The sequence below is a fragment of the Hyla sarda genome, chromosome 2, assembly GCF_029499605.1.
Source record: "Hyla sarda isolate aHylSar1 chromosome 2, aHylSar1.hap1, whole genome shotgun sequence".
NCBI lineage: Eukaryota > Metazoa > Chordata > Amphibia > Anura > Hylidae > Hyla > Hyla sarda.
Window position 1 is genome coordinate 442,396,893 of NC_079190.1, and position 19,559 is coordinate 442,416,451.

General features: G+C 43.4%; 2 protein-coding genes across 7 annotated transcripts in view; one reads left to right on the plus strand and one right to left on the minus strand.

Annotated features, from left to right (window-relative positions):
* CMSS1 (cms1 ribosomal small subunit homolog) overlaps positions 1-19,559 on the minus strand; it is a 359,690-nt gene that overhangs the window by 312,347 nt on the left and 27,784 nt on the right. The window lies entirely within an intron of this gene.
* FILIP1L (filamin A interacting protein 1 like) overlaps positions 1-19,559 on the plus strand; it is a 313,162-nt gene that overhangs the window by 275,257 nt on the left and 18,346 nt on the right. For all 4 annotated transcript variants that reach the window (XM_056559276.1, XM_056559275.1, XM_056559277.1 and 1 more), the window contains one exon: positions 6,999-9,744. In XM_056559276.1, coding sequence (XP_056415251.1) covers positions 6,999-9,744 — 2,746 coding nt within the window. The remainder of the gene's footprint in view (positions 1-6,998; positions 9,745-19,559) is intronic.

A 19,559-nucleotide genomic window follows, 5' to 3' on the forward strand; every position in this document is an offset into this window, starting at 1 on the left:
AGAATGTTCCAAGGATAGTCTACAAAAAGGGGCCGCAGCACTCTCTGGACCTCCACAGCACCTTCAATGTTTAAATAGTCACATCATGATGTGGATAGGATTTTTTTTTTGCCCATATCATGCACGTTTACCATCACTAGTTGTACAGCGCTATCTGTTTCATTCCAGCACAGCTGCGTCTATGCGTTTGTGATCACCAGTCTGACGAGCCTTAAAAGAGATACTCCTGTGGAAATTTTTTATTTTTTTTTTTTTTTAAATCAACAGAAAGTTAAACAGATTTGTAAATCCCTTCTATTAAAAAAATCTTAATCCTTCCAGTACTTTTTAGGGGCTGTATACTAAAGAGAAATCCAAAAAAGAAATGCATTTCCTCTGATGTCATGACCACAGTGCTCTCTGCTGACCTCTGCTGTCCATTTTTCGGAACTGTCCAGAACAGGAGAAAATCCCCATAGCAAACATATGCTGCTCTAAACAGTTCCTTAAATGGACAGCAGAGGTCAGCAGAGAGCACTGTGGTCATGACATCAGAGGAAATGCATTTCTTTTTTGGATTTCTCTTTAGTATACAGCCCCTAAAAAGTACTGGAAGGATTAAGATTTTTTTAATAGAAGTAATTTACAAATCTGTTTAACTTTCTGACACCAGTTGATTTAAAAAAAAGTTTTCCACGGGAGTGAATGTGAACTGTCCAGAACAGCATAGGTTTGCTTTGGGGATTTTCTCCGGCTCTGGACAGTTCCTGACACGGGCATAAGGTGTCAGCAGAGAGCACTGTGGACAAGGCAAAAAAGAAATTAAAAAAGAAAAGAATTTCCTCTGTAACATACAGCTGCTAATAAGTACTGGAAGGGTAAAGATTTTTTAATAGAAGTAATTTACAAATCTGTTTAACTTTCTGGCACCAGTTGATTAAAAAATAAATATATATATATATGTTTTCCGCCGGAGTACCTCTTTAAAAGGAGTAGTCCAGTGGTGACCCAGTGGTGAACAACTTATCCCCTATCCTAAGGATAGGGGATAAGTTTGAGATCGCGGGGGTCCGACCGCTGGGGCCCCCTGCGATCTTCTGTACGGAGCCCCGACAGCCCGCGGGAAGGGGGCGTGTCGACCTCCGCACGAGGAGGCGGCCGACACGCCCCCTCAATACAACTTTATGGCAGAGCCGAAGCGCTGCCTTCGGCAATCTCCGGCTCTGCCATAGAGATGTATTGAGGGGGCGTGTCGGCCGCCGCTTCGTGTGGAGGTCGACACCCGCTATCTGGCCGGAGAGCCGGGGCCCCGTACAGAGAGATCGCAGGGGGCCCCAGCGGTCGGACTCCCCGCGATATCAAACTTATCCCCTATCCTTAGGATAGGGGATACGTTTTTCACCACTGGACTACCCCTTTAAGCTTGTAGCTCTGCAGGGTTATCTGTTACAAGGATGGGTATTTCCAGATTAAATAAATATGAGGACACACACACTATGTGAAAACTGCTGATGAAATGCAGGTGGTCCGCTGGCGCACATATAGCTGTATTCCACATGTGTATCATAATGAAATGACATCACTACAACAGGATCGGCATGACCCCATCCAAGTGTGATTAGATTATCTGGCCCGCTGACAAAATCCACTTCACCAGGAAACCGTCATCTGGTCAGCACTTTTTCCTCCAGGGAGCGTCCCAGACACAGAGTTTTACATGAACGCAGAATGATTCTATCAATTTACATATATACAGAATTACATATATATATATAGAATTCACCGAGAACTGAGCTAATAGACATATGCAGAGCTGTAGTACCTAGATGAATAAAAAGGTGCAAAAATAAAATATTACTCCACACGTGTGCGCTTCACGAAGGCAATAAATACAGATTCACACATCTGAAAATTTCTTCAGTGGAAAATCAATTCCATTCATCTAAATGGGAATGGTTTTGGCAGCAACACGCGCGAGTTTCTACAATGAATGGGGCAGTCCCAAAAAATTCCTACAACAAATCTGATGTGTGTGAATATATCCTATAGATCAGTCGTCTCCAACCTGCAGACCTCCAGATGTGGCAAAACTACAACTCCCAGCATGCCCGGACAGCCGTTGGCTGTCCGGGCATGCTGGGAGTTGTAGTTTTGCCACATCTGGAGGTCCGCAGGTTGAAGACCACTGCTATAGACGTTTTTATTTTTATTTCATTATCACAGATAGTGATGAGCGAACTTACAGTAAATTCGATTCGTCACGAACTTCTCAGCTCGGCAGTTGATGACTTATCCTGCCTAAATTAGTTCAGCTTTCAGGTGCTCCCGTGGGCTGGAAAAGGTGGATACAGTCCTAGGAGACTCTTTCCTAGGACTGTATCCACTTTTTCCAGCCCACCGGAGCACCGGAAAGCTGAACTAATTTAGGCAGGATAAGTCATCAACTGCCGAGCTGAGAAGTTCGTGACGAATCCAATTTACTGTAAGTTCGCTCATCTCTAATCACAGACTTAAAGGGGTTATCCAGGAAAAAACTTTTTTTTTATATATCAACTGGCTCCAGAAAGTTAAACAGATTTGTAAATTACTTCTATTAAAAAAATCTTAATCCTTTCAGTACTTATGAGCTGCTGAAGTTAAGGTTGTTCTTTTCTGTCTAAGACCTCTCTGATGACACCTGTCTCGGGAAACGCCCAGTTTAGAAGCAAATCCCCATAGCAAACCTCTTCTAAACTAGGCGGTTCCCGAGACACATGTCATCAGAGAGGATTTAGACAGAAAAGAACAACCTTAACTTCAGAAGCTCATAAGTACTGAAAGGATTAAGAATTTTTTATAGAAGTAATTTACAAATCTTTTTAACTTTCTGGAGCCAGTTGATATATATATATATATATAAAAAAAAAGTTTTTTCCTGGATAACCCCTTTAAGTCCTGGCTGGACCATTGACAGCTGTGTATTCAGGTCATCAGACCCCCCCCAGTAAGGCTAGGTTGAGCCACAGCATTTAAAGCGTACCTCTTAATTAAAATTTCGTGGTCACTTCTGATCCCTTGACCTGCTGCAAAACTATTGTAATCTGGAGACGCATTTGTTGAAAGTCCTGTGAAAGTCTACAGCAGTTTTTTCCAACCAGGGTGCCTCCAGCTGTTGCAAAACTACAACTCTCAGCATGCCCGGACAACTGCAAAATGTAATATCCTCCATGACAAAAATTAGAAGTACCCTTTAAAGGGGTACTCTGGTGGAAAACTTTTTTTTTTTTTAATCAACTGGTGCCAGAAAGTTAAACAGATTTGTAAATTACTTCCATTAAAAAACTTAATCCTTCCAGTACTTATTAGCTGCTGAATACTACAGAGGAAATTCTTTTCTTTTTGGAACACAGTGCTCTCTTCTGACATCACGAGTACAGTGCTCTCTGCTGACACCTCTGTCCATTTTAGGAACTGTCCAGAGCAGCATATGTTTGCTAAGGGGATTTTCTCCTACTCTGGACAGTTCCTAAAATGGACAGAGATGTCAGCAGAGAGCACTGTGCTCTTGATGTCAGTAGAGAGCTCTGTGTTCCAAAAAGAAAAGAATTTGTGTTTGTACGGACACGGAAAATTACATTTCTGCTTGGAAATTCAGCCGTGTGCACAGAGCAGCAGAATTACGTTGAATTCAATGGGACTCTGCTGCAGCAGAATCTCTGTGCCGGATTGCACTCTGGAATTCGGAACAGAAATTCTGCCATGTGAACATGGGCTAACAGTTATGGAGTGGTGCGGTTTCCCAAATGAACTCTACGTATTCATCTAAGGGCCCATGAACACTACGGAAATTCTGCTTCTGTAGTGTGCACAGTGCAGGAGAATATAATCACTCAGATCAATGGGATTCTGCTGCAAAAGGATATTTGCATTAAATCATTCTGAATAGAATTTTCATAGTATGTAGGGTCATGTCTAAGGGCAGCCGACTATGATAAACTCTAGAAAATAATTCCTCGCATTGACATTATAAAGATACAACATCCCGTCAGCTACCTGGATTTGAAGGAATACCGAACTAGCATTACTAGTAAATAAATCGCTCTGTGCACCTAACCAGTTATTACTGCTTTAGGGTAGGGTCACACGTGCAGCATGTTGTTGTGTTTTTGCTGCTTCATATTTTCCGACCCATTGAAGTCAATAGGTAGCAAAATACGCAGACGATTTTGCTACCCATTGACTTTAATACACGTACAGTATGTGTGACCTTAACATTAAAACTGGTTCTCACAGGATTAAAGGGGTATTCCAGGCAAAACCTTTTTTTATATATATATCAACTGGCTCCGGAAAGTTAAACAGATTTGTAAATTACTTCTATTAAAAAAATCTTAATCCTTCCAATAGTTATTAGCTTCTGAAGTTTTCTGTCTAACTGCTCAATGATGACTCACGTCCCGGGAGCTGTGCAGTTCCTATGGGGATATTCTCCCATCATGCACAGCTCCTGGGACGTGAGTCATCAAAGAGCAGTTAGACAGAAAACAACAACTCAACTTCAGAAGCTAATAACTATTGGAAGGATTAAGATTTTTTAATAGAAGTAATTTACAAATCTGTTTAACTTTCCGGAGCCAGTTGATATATAAAAAAAAGTTTTGGCCTGGAATACCCCTTTAATCTTATCACATCTTTAGACGGTAAGTAGCTGATCAATAGGGTCTGACCGCTGTGACCCAACACTGATCACAAGAACGGGGTTCCCTTGTCCCCTAAAAGGACAGTGCAAGTAAAGGGCTGGGCTTTCTTTGGAAAAGCCACAGGGAGTGAATGGATCAATGGCGGAGCATGCACGCTGCTAATCTATTTACACAGGGAACAATGGACGCCCTTTCTCGTGACCGCTGGGGGCATCATAAATATGGTTTTTGGGTCCTGCTAATAAGCTCAAGGTTATACAATGAGGGGGTCTTTGTAGTATCTCATTTTCGCGAGTGTGTGCAGAATTCAGCTGTGTAGATCAGTATTATGAAGCGCATATGTAAATCGGCTGTCCCACAGGTTACCTTTTACCTCATAGAACCAAACCTCATGTCAAAGAACATTACACAGATAATATTTTCAGGAGACTCCTAGTCTGATCTAAGAGGACACGTGGTGTTCCGCATTGAACATTTGTTGGAACATCCACTGCAGTGATATACTTCTGGCCCTGGTCCAGGTGTGTGTCTGTGCCGGCCTTAAATTCAGAATGTCAGTATATAGCAAGGATATAATTGTGTATGAGATCATACCGCGCAGGAATCCATCAACATCCATCGCTCCCGTCTCCAATTCTTTCAACATAGAATTATTAGACAATAGCCATTTAGGATGCCTTGTTACTTCATGGTCCTCTTTTGGAACGACAGCTGTCTACAGTGAGCCACCCACTATTCCTTTACTTTTAACCCCTTAAGGACGCAGGACGTACCTGTACGCTCCGAGTCCGCTCCCTTTCTATAACGTGGGGCCACGTCATAGCGGGTCGGGCCTGGCCTCTAACAACGGCCGAGACCCGTGGCTAATAGCACGTGGCACTGGCCGCGGTGCCGCGCGCTATTTAACCTTTAGACGCGGCGTTCAAAGTTGATCGCCGCGTCTAAAGTGAAAGTAAACTGTTTTGGGTTAGCTCAGCGGGTTGTTCGGGACTGCCGCAGCAAAATAGTGGCATCTCGAACAGCTGGCAGACAAAGGGACGGTCCTTACCTTCCTCCTGCATCGCTGATCGCCGATTGACTGCTCAGTGCCTGAGATCCAGGCATGAGCAGTCAAACGGCAGAATCATTGATCTAGGTTATCCTATAGGATAACAATGACCAATGTAAAAGATCAGTTAGTGCAGAATTATAGCCACTAGAGGGGGCTATAACACTGCAAAAAAAAAAAAAAGAAAAAAAGTTAAGATCATTTAACCCTTTTCCTAATAAAAGTTTGAATTACCCCCCCCCCCCTTTTCCCATAAATAAAAATAAATACATGTGGTATCGCCGTGTGCGGAAATGCCTGTTTTATAACAAATATATCATTAAATAAACTTTGCGGTCAACGGCGTTCTCACTTAAAATTCCAAAGTCCAAAATAGCGTATTTTTGGTCACTTTTTATATCATGAAAAAATTTATAAAAAGCAATCAAAAAGTACGATCAATACAAAAATGGTACCGCTAAAAACTTCAGATCATAGCACAAAAAGGGAGCCCTCATAGCGCCCCGTACACGGAAAAATAAAGTTATAGGGGTCAGAAGATGACATATTTTAAACGTATACATTTTCGTGCATGTAGTTTTTCCAGAAGTAATACAAAATCAAACCTATATAAGTAGGGTATCATTTTAATCGTATGGACCTACTGAATAAAGAGAATGTGTAATTTTTACAGAAAAAGCCCCCAAAAGTTACAAAATGGCGTTTTTTCTTCAATTTTGTCCACAATGATTTTTTTTTCCGTTTAGCCGTAGATTTTTGGGTAAAATGACTGATGTCATTACAAAGTAGAATTGGTGGCGCAAAAAATAAGCCATCATGTGGATTTTTAGGTGCGAAATTAAAGAATTATGATTTTTTAAAGGTAAGGAGGAAAAAACGAAAGTGCAAAAACGGAAAAACCCTCAGTCCTTAAGGGGTTAATGTAATTACACTTGTTATGGCACAATATTTCATACAGAAAATACAAGGAAGTACGGTATTTACTGGTATTCCTTGACAAATCTGTGGCCATGGGATCCTTATGGACATGTTCAAGGAATGATCCGTTATGATGGTTCTATTATGAACAGAGATAGGAGGCTTGTTTGAACAGAGCCCAACTATCATTTTGTAAAAAAAAATAAGGGAAAAGAAAATGCCGACATGCTGATTTTTTTTTTATTTGACCATTTGACTTTTAGGTTTTTGATATATCCTCATTACAAAGTACCTTTTTTTCTCATTTTAAAATGTAACATGCTTTTGAAGTTGTGGATCTTTGTGTTCATGGCTTATTTTCTCTTATTTTCTAGGCTAAAAAAGCTGATTGAACAAGAAACAACCTACCAAGCTAAAAAAGAGAAAGAGAACCACAAGAAAATAACCAAGCTCCGCGATGAGCTCACAAAGCTCAAGTCATTTGCGCTAATTGTGGTCGATGAGCAACAGAGGTTGACTGAACACTTACATGAGCAAAGTGCCAAGATCCAGGAGCTAACATTAACTGCCCAAAAAGCACAGGATAAACTTGTCATCACAGAAATAAAAGCAGAAGAAGAAGAGCAAAAAGCAAACAGACTTGAAACAGAACTTCAAACTCAGGAAAGTAAGTTCTTTCAAGAGCACGAATTCATGATGGCCAAACTAACCAGTGAGGAAACTCAGAATCGCCAACTCCGAATGAAGCTGGCAGCGCTCAGCAGACAAATAGATGAGCTCGAGGAAACCAACAAGACACTGCGTAAAGCAGAGGATGAACTCCATGACCTAAGAGAGAAGATGAATAAAGGAGAATGTGGAAACTCCAGCCTCATGGCAGAAGTGGAGGAGCTGAGGAAACGTCTGCTGGAGATGGAAGGCAAAGACGAAGAGCTCATAAAAATGGAAGAACAATGCAAAGATCTGAACAAAAAACTAGAAAAAGAAGCATCACAGAGTAAAACCTTAAAAGTCGAGGTAGACAAGTTAAGCAAAAGAATAAATGAGTTGGAAAAATTGGAAGACGCGTTTAATAAAAGTAAACAAGAATGCCAATCTATTAAATGCACCATGGAAAAAGAGCGCGCTGCCACCAAACAACTGTGCAATGAGCTAGAAAGTTTAAAAGTTCGTATACGGGAGCTGGAAACGATTGAAGAGAAGCTTGAAAAGACAGAAAATATACTAAAAGAAGATCTAACCAAGCTAAAAACCTTGACCGTGATGCTCGTGGAGGAAAGAAAATCACTAACAGACAAAATTAGGCAAACAGAGGAGAAACTAAAGTCAGCCAATACACAACTACAGCAGGAACAAAACAAAGTGACCACTATCACAGAAAAACTGATAGAAGAAAGTAAGAAGTCTCTTAAGTCTAAGGCAGAATTACAAGAGAAGATGCACACAATCACAAAGGAGAACGAAGACCTTAAGTGTAAACTAAGAGCAGAGGAAGAGAAGGGGAATGATCTAATGTCGAAAGTTACTGTCCTCAAAAAGAAGCTTCAGTCACTTGAATCTATTGAAAAGGAGTTTCTAAAGAACAAAATGAAACAAGACAGTAAGCCATCAGAAGCATTCTACCAAGAAAACAACAAAATTAGAGAACTCACGCAAGAGGTTGAAAGGCTAAAACACACCCTTAAGCAAATGAAAGCAATGGAGGATGACCTCATGAAAACAGAGGATGAGTTCGAATCTCTGGAGAAAAAGTATTACAATGAGCAGCAGAAAGCCAAAATGTTTTCTGAAGAACTTGAAGTTGTGAAAATGGAACTAGCAAACTACAAACTAGCGGAGAAATCAGGACTGTACCAAGAAAAGGTGCTACTTGCAAAGCTGAAGGAGGAAGAAGCAAAGTCGGGCCACCTTTCTAGAGAAGTGACAGCACTGAAAGAGAAGATCCATGACTACATGAAGACAGAAGATAATATTTGTCGTCTGAAGGGAGATCACTCTGTTCTCCAAAGGAAGCTCAATCAACAAGAAAACAGAAACAAAGAGCTGTCAAAAGAAATGGAGAATCTCTCAAAAGAACTCGAAAGGTATCGGCGCTTTAGCAAGAGCCTCAGACCTAGTCTCAATGGACGGAGAATCTCAGACTTTCAAGTGTTTTCAAAGGAGGTGCAGACAGATCCGATCTACAATGAGCCACCTGACTACAAAAGTCTTGTTCCATTGGAGAGAGCTGTTATAAATGGACAACTTTATCAAGAAAGTGACAATGAGGATGATGAGACAACTGATGATGAGTCCAACATAACTTATAAGGGCAACTCCACAAATGGAAATACTATCAACAACAATAGAAAACAAAGATCTCCATGGACAAAACCAGGTCAACAACAGGCCAAAAACGGGAAAGTACATCTGAAACAGAATGGAAACTACATCCATCCAGGAGACATGGTCCTTACACATACGCCAGGACAACCTTTACATATCAAAGTCACACCAGACCATGGACAAAACACAGCCACACTTGAAATCACAAGCCCTACTACAGAAAGCCCACACTCCTTCACCAGTACTGCAGTTATACCAAGTACTGGGACTCCAAAACAACGAATAACAATTATTCAAAATGGTTCTTTGACACCTGTGAAATCGAGAGTAATTGATGGCTATGTTACACCAGAGCAAGTTGTACCTCCCCTTACAATGACTTCTTTTGTACGACCTAGGAGCCCAGACTCATGTGGTTCTATAACACCCGAGAGAACAATGTCCCCAATCCAGGTACTGGCTTTAACAAGTTCATCTAGTTCCCCAGACCGGGTGCTTTCCCCCGAACCTATGGAAATTGGTGGAACTCATGCAGTTTTTCGAGTTTCCCCTGACAAACAAACTGGCTGGCAATTTCAAAGGTCAAACAGTTCTAGCTCAACGTCAAGTGTAATAACTACTGAGGACAATAAAATACACATTCACCTAGGGACACCCACCAGTCCCATCATGCCGGTGCAAGAGAAGAGACATTCACTGACTAATGGGATTCCAAATAAGGCCACAAATAATATCACCAGCAGTATTACTATCACCCCAACAGCTACTCCACTATCACGGCAATCACAAATTACAGTAAGTAATACGAAAAATTGATCCCACCCCTCAACCCAAATCCCACTTCCCAGAAACTCCACAACTTTTGCACGATTCACAAAAGATTTTTTTTTTAAACTTACATTTCTGGAGAGCTGTGTCCATGTTATTTTAATATTCATTTAGTTTACCAGGGTGTGCATACACTGTTATTCTATTTTTACATTTACAATATCTGTATGGAGTACGTATTAAAACTGAGCACTTGTATTGAATGTATTTCATGTAAAAGTTTCCCACAAATTTTGCGAGTAAAGTCTTTAAAAAACAATGAACTGAAAAAAAAAATCATAAACGTTTAATTTAATTTTTATTTAAATTATTATTATTTTTGTTTATATTGAAACTTCCCCAAAAGACCACCTCTTTGAGAAGACCCCCCCCCCCCCACCCCCCCAGGAGATTACTTTCAATGCAATATTAGGTGGTCTAATCAAAGAGGTTGACTGTTTTTTCTTCATTATGGATTATGATTCAAATTCCTTGTTATTTCAAAGAATTTCAAAAGAATTTCAGAAACCTGCATGGTTTTATTACATTAACCCTTCAGAGTGTTCACAAGGTGGTTTAAATGTTTTCACTGCTTTTATGACCCCCTGAGAGCCCCCTTCATGGTACACAGCTATCTTTTAGGCTCTCAATTTGAGGGGGAAGGACCAGAGCTGGGTTGTTTGCCAGCAGTGCTCACACAGGCACTTCCTTACTTATTTGTCTGGCTAATTATAGAACAGCACCTACTCCTCTTTTCTATGCCTTGCATATCACAGTGCTGGAGTGCACTAGACTAAACAGGATGGCACAATGCTGGGAAATGGTTTACAGTACACTACTATAGATGGTATATGGGGAAGAATGGTTTATTGATGTGCTAGCTTTGCAAAGTGCTACATGAGCATTAAAAAGCAGAAATAGCAATACAGCAAGAAAGGAGTTACAACATATAGGCAGCTCTGATAAACTGATGATGAGGATAATCACAAACTAAAGGGGGGAGGGATAATAGCAAAGAAGAGTTTACATCATGAAAGTAGCCCTGTCTAAACAGTGAATTGCTTCTGACAAGGATTACAAGCTACACAAGTGACAACTGCCCAGAACTTTATGGGTGTGAGAGATGAGAAGAAAGCCTTGATTTATTTTCTGTTACAATGTGGATACTCTGGAAGAGGCAGACAGGCTCCCAGATGATAGGTTCCCAGCCCAGGCTCTCTCTCTGTCCTGTGAAAAACACTAGCTAAGCTCCACCCTCACTTCTAGTGGCAAAGAAATTAAAGCATTTTTCTGGGGTAAGGAGACATTTTTAGTAAGTGAAATAATTTACACATATGTTTGGAATCACATAAGATAGCAAATAGAGGGAAGATGCTTGAAACCACAGAGACATGTGAATATGCACGCCCTTGCTGCAGTTGGCGAGACATTTGTCTAAGAGAAGCGGTTACGAATTTTACTAGAACGACATCTGTAGAAAAGTGCATCATTCTCCTGACTGTGATAATAACCTTAAGTGATCCTAATAGGTAAAAATATTGCATCTGAACAGACTTGTGCAGTAAGACAGTGTTGACATATCTTATAAACAAATGGCCAATAGACTGTCAATCACAGACCCACACAATATATTTTACTTGAATTAGGATGCTATTTTCTGTAACATATTCTGTTATCTACCTGAATCTCATGACTGGTTATACCAGTGTTTCCCAACCAGGATGCCTCCAGCTGCTGCAGAACTACAACTCCCAGCATGCCCGGACAGCCAAAGGCTATCCAGGTTATACACTAATCTGTTTGCTTCTAATACAACAAATATTCCAGTATTTATCACTATAGGGACAGTGTGCGTCATAGGGGAATATGTTGCCAGATGTCTGCAAGATAATTACACAGTGTCCCACAACTGAAACCCACAGAGACCTGCTCCAATTTGTAGCAAGTGTTCATTTCCTCTGCAGTGCCTCCACAGGACAAGTGAAGCATTACATCGTGTCCATTAAAATCAATGTGCTGTCTGTGTATAGAAAGATCTGTCGCCACAAAGCCATACGCTTTACTGTGTCTAACTCATGTAGGTCCACTCTGTTAACTTAAAATGCACTTACCGTAACATTTTCTAGTTTGCAGGGTTTTTTTTTTGTTTGTTTTTTTGTTGCTGTTCTTGATACTATTTTTCACATTGAACACCATGTGTGATGACAGATGCTTTCACTGTTGGAAGTGATCATTGTCTACCTTCTACACGATCATCAGGTTAGACCATAGAATTAGCACAACAGCGAACAGTGCATCATGTATTATTTGCTGCCAACAGTAACTTAAAGGGAGACTCCGTTACATAACATCTTATCCCCTATCCAGAGGATCTCCTGCCCGGCACCCCGATGTTCAGAACACGAATCTTCTCTTCTTTGGAGCAGCCATGGTCGCCATGCCCCCTCAATGCATGGGAAGAGCCGGGCAGGACCACTCCCCCTCCCCCGAGGATTCAGACACTATGGATAAGGGGATAAGATGTTATGTACAGCAGTACTCCTTTCACAAGACTGCTTGAGTGGAGTTTATTATTTTATAGCAAGGTAAGTTATTAACATAAACAGCACTGTTGGGGCATGTTCACATTGAAGATTCCCGATCTTTCTGCTCTATAGTAAATAGAGCAAAATTATCTGGAATCTGTACTTAAAGGAGTACTCCAGTGGAAAACAACTTTTTTTTTTATCAACTGGTGCCAGAAAATTAAACAGATTTGTAAATTACTATTTAAAAATCTTAATCCTTCCAGTACTTATCAGCTGCTGTATACTCCAGAGGAAGTTCTTTACTTATTGAATCTCTTTTCTGTCTGACCACAGTGCTCTCTGCTGTCACCTCTGTCCATGTCAGGAATTGTCCAGAGTAGGAGCAAATTCCCATAGCAGAGGTGTCAGCAGAGAGGAGAAAAGAAATTCAAAAAGAAAAGAACTTCCTCTGGAGTATACAGCAGCTGATAATTACTGGAAGGAGTAAGATTTTTAAATATAAAAGTCATTTACAAATCTGTTTAATTTTCTGGCACCAGCTGATGAAAAAAAATGATGTTTTCCAATGGAGTACCCCTTTAAGTTTGCAGCCATACGCAGGTATGCTGGAGGTTGTTTTGAAACAGCTGGAGGCACACACTTTGAAAATTACTGCTTAAATGGATCAGCAATTGAACGTCAGGAAATAAAGAATTTCCTCAAACCTAAAAACTTGCACTGCTAAATTGAAAAAAATAATAATTTTAGGAATTTGTTCTCTATGTATTTTTCCTATGAATTATTTTCGGTGTCTTATAAATGTAACACTGAGACGATTGTAAGGAGACACCACTGTGTTCCTTCAGGACAGAACAGCAGAACTAAAGTCAGTATAAAGCCACTTATATTCCACCGGATGCAAAGAAAAACTGAGTCATTACGGCAAATTTCAAACATTTCTTTGCAGTAAATAATATGGAAAATGGTGGGAAATGTGTTGCGATGGGTCCCTTCAATTTACCTCAATTAAATAGCCTCTCCGGGGAAAGTGAGGATTTATTTATGTAACTGGAGCGGATGATGCAGCCCAATAGGTGAAGAAGTGGAATAACCTCATCACGCCGACATCTGGGCTATACCAAATATATTAGTGCAGCGCTCTTATTAAAGATTATTTATCTTTCTAACTAGGAATGAACCTACCTCCCACTTTCCATGACAGAGCAGCTACTGAGAGACATGACAAGATGGCCTTCCCCTGTGCTGCTCGCCATCCCAGACATAACAACCATCCTCTATTAGCCGCTATTGAAGACAAGACAGGAAACACGTGGGAGTCACTGTAACTTTCTGGCATAAAAATTTATGTCTTAATTCCACTTGGAGCTTAAGGATTTTAGGATTTTTTTTTTTTTACTATTTACTATTGGAAATCTGCCAAAATCATGGTGCAATTTGTGGTAAAAAAAAAAAAAATATTCTTACAATGACTTTCACACTTAGCTAGGCCCAACAAAAAGGGTGTGGCCGCAGTAAAAGGGGCATGGCCTAAATGTAACAAACTTTTCCACAGTCAATGTAAACACTACCCCCAGACAGTCCACAGGCAGCATAAACAATACCACCAGACAGACCACACTCAGTGTAAACACACCACCAAACAGTCCACAGTGAGCATAAAAACTGCCGCCAGACAGACCACAGTCAGGGTAAACACTGCCGCCAGACAGGCCACAGTCAGGGTAAACACTGCCGCCAGACAGGCCACAGTCAGGGTAAACACTGCCGCCAGACAGGCCACAGTCAGGGTAAACACTGCCGCCAGACAGGCCACAGTCAGGGTAAACACTGCCGCCAGACAGGCCACAGTCAGGGTAAACACTGCCGCCAGACAGTCCACAGTCAGGGTAAACACTGCCGCTAGACAGGCCACAGTCAGGGTAAACACTGCCGCTAGACAGTCCACAGTCAGGGTAAACACTGCCGCTAGACAGGCCACAGTCAGGGTAAACACTGCCGCTAGACAGGCCACAGTCAGGGTAAACACTGCCGCTAGACAGGCTACAGTCAGGGTAAACACTGCCGCTAGACAGGCTACAGTCAGGGTAAACACTGCCGCTAGACAGGCTACAGTGAGGGTAAACACTGCCGCTAGACAGGCTACAGTGAGGGTAAACACTGCCGCTAGACAGGCTACAGTCAGGGTAAACACTGCCGCTAGACAGGCTACAGTCAGGGTAAACACTGCCGCTAGACAGGCTACAGTCAGGGTAAACACTGCCGCTAGACAGGCTACAGTCAGGGTAAACACTGCCGCTAGACAGGCTACAGTCAGGGTAAACACTGCCGCTAGACAGGCTACAGTCAGGGTAAACACTGCCGCTAGACAGGCTACAGTCAGGGTAAACACTGCCGCTAGACAGGCTACAGTCAGGGTAAACACTGCCGCTAGACAGGCTACAGTGAGGGTAAACACTGCCGCTAGACAGGCTACAGTGAGGGTAAACACTGCCGCTAGACAGGCTACAGTCAGGGTAAACACTGCCGCTAGACAGGCTACAGTCAGGGTAAACACTGCCGCTAGACAGGCTACAGTCAGGGTAAACACTGCCGCTAGACAGGCTACAGTCAGGGTAAACACTGCCGCTAGACAGGCTACAGTCAGGGTAAACACTGCCGCTAGACAGGCTACAGTCAGGGTAAACACTGCCGCTAGACAGGCTACAGTCAGGGTAAACACTGCCGCTAGACAGGCTACAGTCAGGGTAAACACTGCCGCTAGACAGTCCACAGTCAGGGTAAACACTGCCGCTAGACAGTCCACAGTCAGAGTAAACGCCACCGCTAGACAGGCTACAGTAAGGGTAAACGCCGCCGCTAGACAGGCTACAGTAAGGGTAAACGCCGCCGCTAGACAGTCCACAGTCAGGGTAAACGCTGCCGCTAGACAGGCTACAGTCAGGGTAAACACTGCCGCTAGACAGGCTACAGTAAGGGTAAACACTGCCGCTAGACAGGCTACAGTCAGGGTAAACACTGCCGCTAGACAGTCCACAGTCAGGGTAAACACTGCCGCTAGACAGTCCACAGTCAGAGTAAACGCCACCGCTAGACAGACCACAGTCAGGGTAAACACTGCCGCCAGACAGGCCACAGTCAGGGTAAACACTGCCGCCAGACAGGCCACAGTCAGGGTAAACACTGCCGCCAGACAGGCCACAGTCAGGGTAAACACTGCCGCCAGACAGGCCACAGTCAGGGTAAACACTGCCGCCAGACAGGCCACAGTCAGGGTAAACACTGCCGCTAGACAGTCCACAGTCAGGGTAAACACTGCCGCTAGACAGGCCACAGTCAGGGTAAACACTGCCGCTAGACAGTCCACAGTCAGGGTAAACACTGCCGCTAGACAGGCCACAGTCAGGGTAAACACTGCCGCTAGACAGGCTACAGTCAGGGTAAACACTGCCGCTAGACAGGCTACAGTCAGGGTAAACACTGCCGCTAGACAGGCTACAGTCAGGGTAAACACTGCCGCTAGACAGGCTACAGTCAGGGTAAACACTGCCGCTAGACAGGCTACAGTCAGGGTAAACACTGCCGCTAGACAGGCTACAGTCAGGGTAAACACTGCCGCTAGACAGGCTACAGTCAGGGTAAACACTGCCGCTAGACAGGCTACAGTCAGGGTAAACACTGCCGCTAGACAGGCTACAGTCAGGGTAAACACTGCCGCTAGACAGGCTACAGTCAGGGTAAACACTGCCGCTAGACAGGCTACAGTCAGGGTAAACACTGCCGCTAGACAGGCTACAGTCAGGGTAAACACTGCCGCTAGACAGGCTACAGTGAGGGTAAACACTGCCGCTAGACAGGCTACAGTGAGGGTAAACACTGCCGCTAGACAGGCTACAGTGAGGGTAAACACTGCCGCTAGACAGGCTACAGTCAGGGTAAACACTGCCGCTAGACAGGCTACAGTCAGGGTAAACACTGCCGCTAGACAGGCTACAGTCAGGGTAAACACTGCCGCTAGACAGGCTACAGTCAGGGTAAACACTGCCGCTAGACAGGCTACAGTCAGGGTAAACACTGCCGCTAGACAGGCTACAGTCAGGGTAAACACTGCCGCTAGACAGGCTACAGTCAGGGTAAACACTGCCGCTAGACAGGCTACAGTCAGGGTAAACACTGCCGCTAGACAGTCCACAGTCAGGGTAAACACTGCCGCTAGACAGTCCACAGTCAGAGTAAACGCCACCGCTAGACAGGCTACAGTAAGGGTAAACGCCGCCGCTAGACAGGCTACAGTAAGGGTAAACGCCGCCGCTAGACAGTCCACAGTCAGGGTAAACGCTGCCGCTAGACAGGCTACAGTCAGGGTAAACACTGCCGCTAGACAGGCTACAGTAAGGGTAAACACTGCCGCTAGACAGGCTACAGTCAGGGTAAACACTGCCGCTAGACAGGCTACAGTCAGGGTAAACACTGCCGCTAGACAGGCTACAGTCAGGGTAAACACTACCGCTAGACAGGCTACAGTCAGGGTAAACACTGCCGCTAGACAGGCTACAGTCAGGGTAAACACTGCCGCTAGACAGGCTACAGTCAGGGTAAACACTGCCGCTAGACAGGCTACAGTCAGGGTAAACACTGCCGCTAGACAGGCTACAGTCAGGGTAAACACTGCCGCTAGACAGGCTACAGTCAGGGTAAACACTGCCGCTAGACAGGCTACAGTCAGGGTAAACACTGCCGCTAGACAGGCTACAGTCAGGGTAAACACTGCCGCTAGACAGGCTACAGTCAGGGTAAACACTGCCGCTAGACAGGCTACAGTCAGGGTAAACACTGCCGCTAGACAGGCTACAGTCAGGGTAAACACTGCCGCTAGACAGGCTACAGTCAGGGTAAACACTGCCGCTAGACAGGCTACAGTCAGGGTAAACACTGCCGCTAGACAGTCCACAGTCAGGGTAAACACTGCCGCTAGACAGTCCACAGTCAGAGTAAACGCCACCGCTAGACAGGCTACAGTAAGGGTAAACGCCGCCGCTAGACAGGCTACAGTAAGGGTAAACGCCGCCGCTAGACAGGCTACAGTAAGGGTAAACACTGCCGCTAGACAGGCTACAGTAAGGGTAAACACTGCCGCTAGACAGGCTACAGTCAGGGTAAACACTGCCGCTAGACAGGCTACAGTAAGGGTAAACACTGCCGCTAGACAGGCTACAGTAAGGGTAAACGCCGCCGCTAGACAGGCTACAGTAAGGGTAAACGCCAGTTAACGGTATATTGGAAACATAAATGAGGAAATGTGGCATGCATATATCTTGAAGCCTGTGGCACACTTTATGATTCTGTACTATGGAGTTACACAAGAGAGCTGTTGGCTTACAGCTTTAGTTTGCCAACTCTACCATAAACATGCCAGGCTGAAGGTGCCAATACAGTCAATAGATGTCTACAGAGATCCATTCAGCAGACAACTATCTCTCCTTATCCCTCCTTACATGTGAACACTCAGCTCGGCCGAACTTTCGTGTGTTCTGAATGGATAGAGGAGAAATAATCCACTGTCAGACATCTCTGGCAGCAGCTTACCTCCCCAAATACAAAAATGTCAAGTGGCTAAAAGTGCAACATGGCAGACCCTTCTCTCCCACCGACCTCATCTGTCTGGGGAGAGTTAGGAGGCCTCCATACATATTAGTCAGTCAAAAATGACAGGTTTGTCTCCCTTTTACTAATGTGTATGGGAGTCTTAAAAAGTACCTGTCACCAAATAAACTGTTCTAAACTAACTCAGGCTATGCTCCCTAACTACTCCTAACACCCCTCCAGCCCTTAAAAAAAAATAATTCTGAGCTTTAAAAAGCTGTGTATCTTTCCTTTATTCTTGCTCGCATAATGCAATCTCCCAGCAAGAGAAAGTGGGTGTTTCCCAGCAAGCGTGACATCACTGAAGCCTGCTGGGGGACCGCTTCCACCCTCACATGGTTGCAGAGCTGTGCTGAATAGAAGTCCTCAGGCTCTGTGCATGTTTCAGTCTGTGTTGCCATCAGGGAGGCTCTCCTGCAGCTTTCAGTGAGAATCTCTGGAGCTTTCACTTTCTGTGCAGCTGTCAATCAAGCTCAGTGCAGCCAGAAGCACTTCCTGAGTTTGGACTCCTGCCAGGCAGGGAGGAGACCGACCAAACTCACTGTATTAATTGTGGCAGGGAACAGAACAGAGCCACCTAGTGTATGTTTTTTATACTACATTTTAAACATATTTGTGTTGATAATTTTAAAAGCAAATGAATGGGAAAGTGTCTGCTAATTACACATAGAACACTATATTAAAAGTTTTATTTGGTGACAGGTACTCTTTAAAGGGTACCTCTCATCAAATAAACTTTTGATATATTTTAGATTAATGAATGTTGAATAACTTTCCAATAGCATGTTAATTAAAAATATGCTTCTTTCTATTGTATTTTTCCCGATCAGTCCTGTCAGCAAGCATTCCTGACTCATGCTGGAGTCCTAAACACTCAGAGCTGCCAGCCTGCTTTGTTCACAGCCAAACAGGCTGTGAACAAAGCAGGCTGGCAGCTCTGAGCGTTCTCCTTTGTGAACAAAGCAGACTGGCAGATCGTAGTGTTTAGGACTCCAGCATGAGTCTGAAATGCTTGCTGCCAGGACTGGTAGGGAGACCCCTAGTGGTCATTTCTTCAAAGCGGAAAATTAAATAGAAAGAAGCATATTTTTTAATAACATGCAATTGTAAAGTTATTCTGCATACATTAATCTATAATATATCAAAAGTTTTTTTGATGAGAGGTACCCTTTAAGAGAGCAAGTTCATGTCAATGAAAAAGAGAGCGTCAAATATCTCTGGCAGCGGCTTATTTCCTGCAGTAAGAAATTATGTGACATTGAATGGTATAGTATGAGGCAATATATTTTTATGCATTTTTACCAAACAACTCAAGAATATATATTGTAAATATTAGCCAATAGCAGTCTCTATACTAGTGTTTTCCAACCGGGGTGCCTCCAACTGTTTTAAAACGACAATTCTCAGCATGCCCGGACAGCCGAAGGCTGTCCGGGCATGCTGAGAATTGTAGTTTTGCAACAGCTGGAGGCACCCTGGTTTGTGAACACTGATCTATACACTGGCAGGTGCCTATCATTGTCAAACTTTTATAGGCCACATTATCCGGGGGCCATAAAATCTGTAAATGAACACACGATCATATGACAAGAACACTGGGCCGCTCACAAGCCATTTCATTCATTTTACTCATTC